This window comes from Convolutriloba macropyga, chromosome 12 (genome assembly GCF_964194025.1).
Source record: "Convolutriloba macropyga chromosome 12, txConMacr16.3, whole genome shotgun sequence".
Classification (NCBI taxonomy): domain Eukaryota; kingdom Metazoa; phylum Xenacoelomorpha; order Acoela; family Convolutidae; genus Convolutriloba; species Convolutriloba macropyga.
In genome coordinates this window covers 9,950,973-9,962,287 of record NC_134479.1, presented here as the reverse complement: position 1 = coordinate 9,962,287, position 11,315 = coordinate 9,950,973, and the positions used below count along the sequence as shown (strand labels likewise).

Below are 11,315 nucleotides of genomic sequence, written 5' to 3'. Positions count from 1 at the left end.
CAAATGTGCAGTATGATGTGGAAAGCATGTCTTTATTTTTTGTATGCATTTGTAACTATCTATATTTTTATCTAAACAAGTAGGTGTGTTTGCATGAATGAGCTCAAAAATGTAATTTTTATGTCTGAATGAATAATTGAAAGAAATGGAAGAATGAAAATTTTACGTATAAAATTATGCGTACTCATATATATAATAATGAAAGTATAAATGAAAGTTTATATTTGTTATTAAGTAAATATAATTGTGCTTAAGTTTAAATATATTTGTATGAGTATAAGCTGGAATGTATGTTTTCGTTTAGATATTGTAATTGTGTGTATATGTCAAGACGTTTATTGTTTTATGTGGGTATGTTTTTCTATATGTATGCGGTGGAAAGTATGTATATATGTCTGAATGTGTTTGTATTTATGTATTTATATGCATGCAAATCTGATGAGAGAGGAAGAGAGAAGTCCCTGGAGGAGGACAAATCAATTGCTTAGAAGAATGTTGTTATTCGTTTCCACGATCCAATAATATTATATCTTGCAAACAGATTTTGACCTTCCGCGTAGTCAAAACTCACGCTTTTGTTCTTCAAACATTGGAAAACAAAACGTTACAACCGAAGACGACAACAATTTTTTGATGTTCTGAGCATGCTCTTTTGAAAATTGTTGAATTTTCTACACCTATCTAGCTACTATATTAAAAACTATGAAGATTCTTTACAGAAAAAATTAAATTTATGCTTTTGTCTTTTAATCCTTGGCAAGAAAATGAAAATAAAAGTTGAAACACAGTAGACAAAACATTTTTTTGATGTTCTGAGTAAGCTTTTTTGAAAACAGAGATTTCTCCACACTTATTCAGCTAACCTTTTAGGATTGAGCGGGATTGTTTTCAGGAAAAATAAATTTGAGATAAATTGTTGAGAGATAAACAAAAAATTGAGCTAAGTGAAAAGAATAAATTCTGTAAAAAACCGAACAAGTTGGTGGAAAAACTATGATATGCAGGAGCAGGTGAACTTTTTTAGTTAAATAAAGTAGATTTATAGGAATTCATCAAGAGCTTGAACCAGACAAAAGTGTAATGATGTACAAGAAGAGTAGTTCGCAATGGAACTGTAAAAAAATAGCTAATTTTTCAAAAGTTTACTAGCCACTTGATCAATTAAGCAAGAAGGAACACAACCTCTGTATCTGCAGCGCTTGCTAGAAACAACATCAATAGCGTATAAGCCTTTTTTGCGTATTGGGAATAACACTAATCGATAATGCGTGCTGGGACTGAAATCTTAAACAAAGTCGAATAGCTTCTTCAGTAAATGGTTCCAACATACTCAATATACTCAACTATTGAACACTGGAAGAAAAAAACCAGAGCACCTAAAGCCAACAAAAATCAAATGAGTTCATTATTGCTCTTTCTTGGAGCAAATTTAATATGCATTCCGTAACCCAGTGTATATATTTTGGATGACTTTTTGTTCTGTTAACGTTTTAAAATATCATAACCGTAACGATATTTGATAGAGCATTGGAAAGAGGTACATCCAATGAAGTTTGAAGAGAGCAGAGTCTATATAACATATAATTGGGCTAAGAAGCCTGGCGAACATTTCGGTATCGAACACAACACTACTGCTACCTACTACTGCTACTACCTACTACTACAACCTGCAACTACTATCTACAATTAGTCACTACTACTACTACTACTACTACTACTTGCTAGTACTACCTACAACTACTACTAGATACTATTACTCACTACTATAACAACTTAGATCTACCACTACAAATTACTTTTTTACACTCCACTATTACTTGTTTTACTAACTATCTACAACAATGTGTTTTTAATTTTCTAAAAAACAAAAACGATTCGTTTCTCTAGACAATCACTTTACATAAACAACAGAAACTGTTATCTACGTTAAGGTAACGTGGCCGGACTGACGCAGACCGACAGACTTTATCCGCCAATATTTTCAAAAAATCATCAATTGTTTGAAAGTTTTTCAAAGAAATGCAAAACTCTTAAAGGCATTGGTACATACATTAACTCAGCATTTTTCAACTTAATATTAATTTTCTGAATCAACAATAAAAAAATCTATAGTATGATATATGAGGTGATATTCAAATAATAAAAAATAATGTAGGGTATTTACTGTTTAGCGAACACGTCTAATTTATGGAACTTAAAATAAGTTTTATTGCATGTTTTTTTGAAGTGTAACTTTTTGTGTACTTTTGTTACTTATGACGGATCAGTCAAAAGTTTTTTGTTCAAAAGCTGAGTCTTTTTGTTTAATCAGCGTGCGACGTCTGATTCCATTTGCAATTAATTGAAAGATATGAAAATTAAACTTTTTTAACATTCTTATTTAAAGGATTGTATAGCGTAAACATTGAGTGCTTCACAATGGCACTGCACTATGTCTACTTAAATTATCAACATTATAGACATATGTTTGTTTCAAAAAAAATCTATAGAATGTACCTAAATGGAGTCAAATACTCTACAACGTACCTACATCCAAAAAACTGAGGTTTCACTGTATATAGTTGTTTTCATATATTTATTCAGAGTCATTTGTTATTTCAATTGTCAGATTTTACACAACTTCTTCTGAATTCTTAGGTTTCAACTTTTTGCATAGACAAAAATCTGCTTGGACTGCTTGACAAGAACAATGTATTAGTTCAGTTTCATATTAACCTTAGCTTGGGCTCAGAATTTGTTCACAGCTAAGACTGTAATTGTGAAATTGCATTTCATCGAAAGTTTAACGCTACATGATTATTTAAATTTTTGTGGTAATAACTTCTTCCTAATTTTATTGAATTTCATTTATACCTTGTTTATCTGAAAAAAAATGAAAAATAAACAAACCTCATCAAACGTTCCTTAGCAAAATTGAGTGAAACAGTCTTGTTGGATTTGAGAGCTCAAACAAAAACCTTAAATTTAGGGGTCTAGGTAAACAAATATGTTTGTTTTCAAAGTCTGCTTACACTAATGGACACCAAATGGTTCCAGAGAAGTACTTTTTAGGGAATTTGAAACAAAATTCTCGTTTTTTAATGTTCGAAACTCGACAACCGGAGACGGTATGGCTTTGGATAAGCAAGTATAATAAAAATGAGAAACACAGCCGATCACTTTACATAAAAAGTTGAACCATTGAGTTCGAGTTCGAGTTTGTGGTCTAAAAATAGACTCCAAGGATAATTGATTTTTTTTACTTCTTTTTTAGTATTCAAAACTCGACAATATGCAGTATGGATTTCGATAAGCAAGCATATTAAAACGGTGATGCTTGGTAGATCACTCTACGTAAAAATTGAAGTTTTGAGTTTGTGTTCGAGTTTTTGATCTAAAAATACTATTCAAGTATAATTGTCTTTGAAAGAGTCAAAGTCTGAGTTTGAGTTCGTGATCTAAAAATAGTATTCATGTAATGATTACGTCATAATAGTTGAGTTCTGTTATAAGGTTGCGAACGCAAAACAGTTGAAACACGTTCTCACAATCTATTTAAACTACAGCTATATGTGTGTCAAAGAGCCGAAGGAGACTTTCTGGTTTTACTAAGGTTTTTCATATAGTTTACTATATTATATAGACTATATTCACATAGTCTATTATGCAATCTTTACTGCACGTGTTGTACAAGCATTCCTGAAGAGATAGTTTTGCATTGTTCTATAGAAGAGTACAGAAAAAACACATGATTTTCCTGGTGCTTGGAAAATTGACCGACAGGGCGTTGAGCCGACAAGGAAAAAATGAGAAATTTACAGCCAATCACAGCTTCAGAATAAGTTTTATTACTCATTTTATTTAAATTGTTGGTTAAATTTCTCCTTTTTTGGTTGTCTATAAACACCCTGTCGGCCAATACGGCGGCAACCGATATTCCGAAATTAGCACAGTGTTGTTGTTATTTACCAATAATCCTTGAAAAGAGAGGTCAGTGCAACCCTTTGAATGTTTAATTTTCTCTTAAGAATGTTCGGCTAATGAAGTTTAAATTTTGCAAAATAGCTAATAAGGAAAACTTTCAAGTCATGACCACATTAAGTAACAGTTAACACAACTAACTTTGATATTTGCTATCATCAAAAACCGTCAGCACCGAGAGTAGAGATCAAATTAGGCTCTTTGAGACCATCGTCAAACTGACAAGTGTAATTCTACAGTCAACTTGACCGATTTGGAAAAGTTTCCAGCGTTAAAACCCTGATACCCATTATGCACCAAGTTAAAGTTTAAACTATTCAAAACTTTTGGAAATTAGTGTTTCAATTTTTTTGTGTTAATAAGTATTCTTGGCTTTGTGCACTTCGTTTTGATGGTATCTTTCCGAAGGGGTTTCTATGTTTTCAAACGTTTGTTTGTTATGGATCCTATGAGGAGTTGACTTGAGTTCTTCAAATTAGTCAAAGAAAAAACAACTCACAAAAAAACTAATTTTGATTATAAAGGCAATTAGGCTAATAAGATTTGCTGGTTTTTTAATGCAGTATTTTAATTTTCTCTCAGCTTAATTGATGTGAGAAATTTGTAAAACTGCGTCTTAGAGAAAAGTTCCAGGTGGAACTTTAATACTGCGCATTTTGCTAATTGCTACCATTGTAACTGAACATGATTCGTATCCTCTATAACAAAAATGGTAGAATCGTTATGTACAAGAAAATGTTTATTTTTCATGAGTAGTCATATAGCAAAATCTTAATCTTCGAAAAAGCTTTATCGATCTGCAATTTACTCTATGAAAGCGAATCAGCGTTCTCACAGGTAGCATGAAAACATTTCTTTATGGCGCTCAAAAAAGGAAACCTCTAAGGGAACCTTGAAACTAACAAAGGTAAGAAAAGAAACGTTTTTCACATCACTTCTGTTATTTATTTGACGCGCTTAATATAAAACAATGCCTAGCTGGCTGACATGAAAAAAAATTAGATTATGCAAACCATTATATAAAAAAATTGTTGACAATCAAATTGTTTATGTGCAAGCTGATTTTTTATTGCTACTTTATCAAATTTGTACTTTCAAGACCTCAATAGTTTGCTTTGACGAAACTCATAAGAGAACGGACAAGTATTCACTTCTTGCATTTATTGGAAAATTCGTTCTGATACGTTAAATTCTTACTTTTCATAAGACCATAGCTTTGTAGTATAACGTAGTTTTGCGTCAACGTTAATGAAAACTTAGGTTTTGAAATTTTTTGAATTACTGAAGTAACATACTGAAATACTTCAATTTGATACATAGATACATTTAAAAGCTACTGAGTGATTTCTCTAAAAACCAAATATTCCAAGACAAACACCAAAGGTTGCACATGAGTACAGAAAAAACTAATGCATATTAACGTTTATGGTTCAGATTGAGCCTTTGAAAATAAACTTATTATCTACTAACAGAAAACGTTAGCAGGGAACTTCTTATCGTTCCTCAAAAAAAACCACGTCAATACAATGCAAAATCAAAAGTATTGTACAAATAAATTGATATTAAACCTACGTCTTGGAACCAGTTACTATGTAAACTAGAAGCAATTGTAACCATGAAAATCAAACAAGAACGCCAATAGGTGAATATAAATGAATTTAGACTTTCCTGCTTTTTCCATTGCTTTATTTAACTTAACGTTATTTTGCTTAACTGGAGCACACTGGAGGTCGAAATGTATTCCCTAATAAACAATTACAAGCCTACGTACTCACTCTCTATTTATTCAACATTTGCTGCAACACAGTAGAGTACATGTATATACGCCTTCTTGATCAGAGACAACAGAATACTTAAGCAAACTAATAAAAGTGCTCTTAGCCGAATATATTATGCAACAATTTTTGCAGAGCAGACTGCACTTCTCATACGCACAATGTATTTATAAGAAAATCAAGTGGTCAGATTGAATGTTTGTTTCAACCGGTGACATGTAAGAGAACCTAAGTGAAAAAAATCGATTGAAAAAGAGCCGAAAACTGAAATGAGGCGATTAAATTTACCACCAATCATAACCGAGTATTTGAGAAAAAGAAAATTTAGTATCTCCTAGTATAGAGACTGAAAGCGAATTAAAAATTAATTATCTTGAAACCATCGCGGACCATGGCCATACCTCAGCGGCTCTTGGGACCTGATACGAGACTATCATAGCCGAACTTGAGACCAATTAACCCATTCAGGTACTTTTGTTAGTAATCAACTAACAATTTAGGGTAATTAACAGCAGTTTTTTGATTTCGGCTCTACTTAAATCACAAAAAGTTGCGGCGTTTTCTAACTTCAGCTCTTTATAACATCGCCTCTCTTGTGCGTATCCGTTTCAACATTTTTCAGAACAATAATCTACGGTTTGGGGATCCTACTCTACAACAAATTGCTAACTTTCTACTCCTTTGAAGAGGCCGAATACTGTTTCCTGTTTCTCTGACGTGGATAATGTTGTCTCAACAAACTGTAGTTTAAAGGAGTGGTTTTGCAACTACTAAATTTGGGATAATAAGCATACACAATGAAGTTTAATAATGCACAGCATTTCAAAGAAACAGGTTATAAGTGGAATTCAATACTGAAAACATCTAGTTCATAAGCTTTAATCAACAATAATTTTTCAGTTGTAGTTGTTATTGTCGCATGAACACCTCACATTTTCATCGAATCTCATTCTTTTTGGAAAATTTCCACTGTGAAGTACACATCCTCGGACTCCACAAAAATGGCTCCTCTTTTGTAGAGCATTGTTCGACGACTGCTCAGTGCAAAGTTTTTGGAAGTTTTCTTCAATTTTTGAGTTTTCTTCCTAAAGACTAGGGAATCGTTCGAAGATGGAAGACATCACAGTCTTTCTGTTATCATCGGATGTGGATGAGGTAGTATGATCAATTTTATCGTGAATAGTGGTTAGTTTGGTTTCAATTCTGCATGATTCGAGCTTTTTCCACAGATTTTCCAAATCTTCTAAAGCAGCGAAGTATTGATCATGGCTCCTAAAGAGGGGCATACTTTCGAAATCGTAACTGCGCAAAATCCTCTTGATGTCCATGGGAAGTGATCCTATATCAGAAGTCAAAGGATTAGGTAAATGCTGAGAAGATACTTCAGTTTCCGAGGGGGTTGAGTTGTTGATAAAGACTTCTTCTTCAGTTATATTAGGTAATGTATTTATAAAGTCAATATATTTTTCGGGTATGAGGCATTGATCGAAGGTAGTCCAGCTTGAAATTGAACTGTCCTTCCTTTGTTGTATAAAGACAATATTGTTTTCATATCGAGTTTGATAGACAATTGTTCGCTGAAATGAGCCTTCGAATTGCGTTAGGATATGATACATTATAAGTAATAAACCAACAGTTGAGTTTTGGTTTTGGCATACACTAACTGAGTGGAATACAAGTCAAGAATGAAAACGCTAAAATGTTATTTTGAGAGCAAGTCACTCAGTTAAAAGTAAATTCAAATTGTTGGCTGGGACGTTAGCATTCGTTCTAATAGCCTAATTAGCCAAATATTTTCCAATGAATACCTACAATCTTTCGAGAAGGCCTCAGTTGTTAAACCTGTTAGACTAATTCTTATTCGTTTTAATTTGTAAAAAGGATTGAATTTTCTCCTAAGTACCTCAAACATTTACATTTCAAGGTTTTGATCTGATTTCTTTGCACAAAACAGAGGAATTGCTCTGTGCATGTGTGAAGTGCAGTCTGCTCTGCAAAATTCTTGAATAATATTTTCGGCTAAGAGCATTTTAATAGTTTGCTTAAGTATTCTGTTGTCTCTGATCAAGAACGCGTATATACATGTACTCTACTGTGTTGCAGCAAATGTTGAGATAAATAGAGAGTGAGTACGTAGGCTTGTAATTGTTTTTTAGGGAATACATTTCGACCTCCAGTGTGCTCCAGTTAAGCAAAATAACGTTAAGTTAAATAAAGCAATGGAAAAAGCAGGAAAGTCTAAATTCATTTAAATTCACCTATTGGCGTTCTTGTTTGATTTTCATGGTTACAATTGCTTCTAGTTTACATAGTAACTGGTTCCAAGACGTAGGTTTCATATCAATTTATTTGTACAATACTTTTGATTTTGCATTGTATTGACGTTGTTTTTTTTTGAGGAACGATAAGAAGTTCCCTGCTAACGTTTTCTGTTAGTAGATAATAAGCTTATTTTCAAAGGCTCAATCTGAACCATAAACGTAAATATGCGTTAGTTTTTTCTGTACACGTGTGCAACCTTTTGGTGTTTGTCTTGGAAAATTTTTTCAGAGAAATCACTCAGTAGCTTTTAAATGTATCTATGTATCAATTTGAAGTATTTCAGTATGTTACTTCAGTAATGCAAAAAATTTTAAAACCTAAGTATTCATTAACGTTGACGCAAAACTTCGTTATTCTATAGAGCTATGGTCTTATGAAAAGTAAGCATTTAACGTATCAGAACGAATTTTCCAATAAATGCAAGAAGTGAATACTTGTTCGTTCAAACTAGTGAGGTCTTAAAAGTACAAATTTGATAAAATAGCAATAAAAAATCCGCTTGCACTTAAACAATTTGATTGTCAACAATTTTTTATATAATGGTTTGCATAATCTAATTTTTTTTCATGTCAGCCAGCTAGGCATTGTTTTATATTAAGCGTGTCAAATAAATAACAGAAGTGATGTGAAAAACGTTTCTTTTCTTACCTTTGTTAATTTCACAGTTCCATTAGAGGTTTCCTTTTTTGAGCGCCATAAAAAAAATGTTTTCATGCTAACTGTGAGAACGCTGATTCGCTTTCATAGAGTAAATTGCAGATGGTTAAGATTTTGCTTTTTGATGGTTAAGATTTTGCTATATGATTACTCATGAAAAAAAAAAACATTTTCTTGTACATAACGATTCTATCATTTTTGTTATAGAGGATATAAATCATGTTCAGTTACAATGGTAACAATTAGCAAAATGCGCAGTATTAAAGTTCCACCTGGAAATTTTCTCTAAGATGCAGTTTTACATATTTCTCACATCGATTAAGCTGAGAGAAAACTAAAATACTGCATTAAAAAACCAGCAAATCTTATTAGCCTAATTGCCTTTATAATCAAAATTAGTCTTTTTGTCAGTTGTTTTTTCTTTGACTAAGTTGAAGAACTCAATTCAACTCCTCATAGGATCCATAACAAACAAACGTTTGAAAACATAGAAACCCTTTCGGAAAGATACCATCAAAACGAAGTGCACAAAGCCAAGAATTTTTAGTAACACAAAGAAAAGTGAAACACTAATTTCCAAAAGTTTTGAATAGTTTAAACTTTAACTTGGTGCATAATGGGTATCAGGGTTTTAACGCTGGAAACTTTTCCAAATCGGTCAAATTGACTGTAGAATTACACTTGTCAGTTTGACGATGGTCTCAAAGAGCCTAATTTGATCTCTACTCTCGGTGTTGACGGTTTTCGATGATAGCAAAAATCAAAGTTAGTTGTGTTACCTTTTACTTAATGTGGTCATGACTTGAAAATTTTCCTTATTAGTTATTTTGCAATATTTAAAGTTCATTAGCCCAACATTCTTAAGAGAAAATTAATCATTCAAAGAGTTGCACTGACCTCTCTTTTCAAGAATTATTGGTAAAAAACATCAACACTGTGCTAATTTCAGAATATCGGTTGCCACCGTATTGACCGACATGGTGTTTATAGACAACCAAAAAAGGAAAATCTTAACCAACAATTTAAATAAAATGAGTAATAAAACTTATTCTGAAGCTGTGATTGGCAAATTCAAAACAGTATTCCGTAAGCGGGCAAATTCACCAAAGTTTTTTCATCAACTAGTGTAACGGAGGTCTATCTCTGGTAGGACTTTATTTAACCGCATCTGGCCATGCCTCGCGGGCCATGGCCATACCTCAACGGCCTGTGGGACTTGATATGAATCTATCACAACCGAACTACTGATTTATAAACCAATCACACTTATGATAAAACTGTCAGCTGTATTTCTCAATTTTTTTTTGTCGGCTAAACGCCCTGTCGGTCAATTTTCCTAGCACCAGGAAAATCATGTGTTTTTTCTGTACTTTTCTATAGAACAATGCAAAACTATCTCTTCAGGAATGCTTGTAGAACGCGTGCAGTAAAGATTGCATAATAGACCATGTGAATATAGTCTATATAATATAGTAAACTATATCCAAAACCTTAGTAAAACCAGAAAGTCTCATTTGGCTCTTTGACACACATATAGCTGTAGTTTGTATAGATTGTGAGAACGTGTTTCAACTGTTTTGCGTTCGCAACCTTATAACAGAACTCAACTATTATGACGTAATCATCACATGAATACTATTTTTAGATCACGAACTCAAACTCAAACTTTGACCCTTAACTTTTAATAAGAGCGATAGGCCAAGTTTCCAAATTTTATTATATTCGGTAATTCAAAGTTACACAGTCACCGATTATTGAGTTTTGAATACTGAATGTAGTCTTTTTTTTTCAAAGACAATTATACTTGAATCGTTTTTTTAGATCACAAACTCGAACAAAACTTCAATTTTTACGTAGAGTGATCTACCAAGCATCACCGTTTTAATATGCTTGCTTATCGAAATCCATACTGCATATTGTCGAGTTTTGAATACTAAAAAAGAAGTCAAAAAAGTCAATTATCCTTGGAGACTATTTTTAGATCACAAACTCGAACTCGAACTCAACGGTTCAACTTTTATGTAAAGTGATCGGCCGTGTTTCTCATTTTTATTATACTTGCTTATCCAAAGCCATACCGTCTCCGGTTGTTGAGTTTCGAACACTAAAAAACAAAAATTTTGTCTCAAATTCCCTAAAAAGTACTTCTCTGGAACAATTTGGTGTCCATTTAGTGTAAGCAGACTTTAAAAACAAGTATATTTGTTTACATAGACCCCTAAATTTAAGGTTTTTGTTTGAGCTCTCAAATCCAACGAGACTGTTTCACTCAATTTTGCTAAGAAATTTTTTTCAGATAAACAAGGATTTTAAATGAAATTCAATAAAATTAGGAAGAAGTTAGTACCACAAAAATTTAAATAATCATGTAGCGTTAAACTTTCCATGAAATGCAAGTTCACAAAAACAGTCTTAGCTGTGAACAAATTCTGAGCCCAAGCTTAGGTTAATATGAAACTTAACTAATACATTGTTTTTGACAAGCAGTCCCAGAAGATTTTTGTCTATGCAAAAAGTGGAAACCTAAGGATTCAGAAGAAGTTGTGTAATATCTGACAATTGAAATAACAAATGACTCTGAATAAATATATGAAAACAACT

The 11,315-nt window shown here is 32.5% G+C and overlaps 1 protein-coding gene across 1 annotated transcript in view; it reads right to left on the bottom strand.

Moving 5' to 3' along the window:
- Positions 1-6,820: 6,820 nt before the first annotated feature.
- LOC142350988 (uncharacterized) overlaps positions 6,821-11,315 on the bottom strand; it is a 54,923-nt gene continuing 50,428 nt past the window's right edge. Inside the window, exon 5 of the mRNA XM_075403019.1 lies at positions 6,821-7,074. Within this exon, the coding sequence (XP_075259134.1) occupies positions 6,821-7,074 (254 nt within the window). The remainder of the gene's footprint in view (positions 7,075-11,315) is intronic.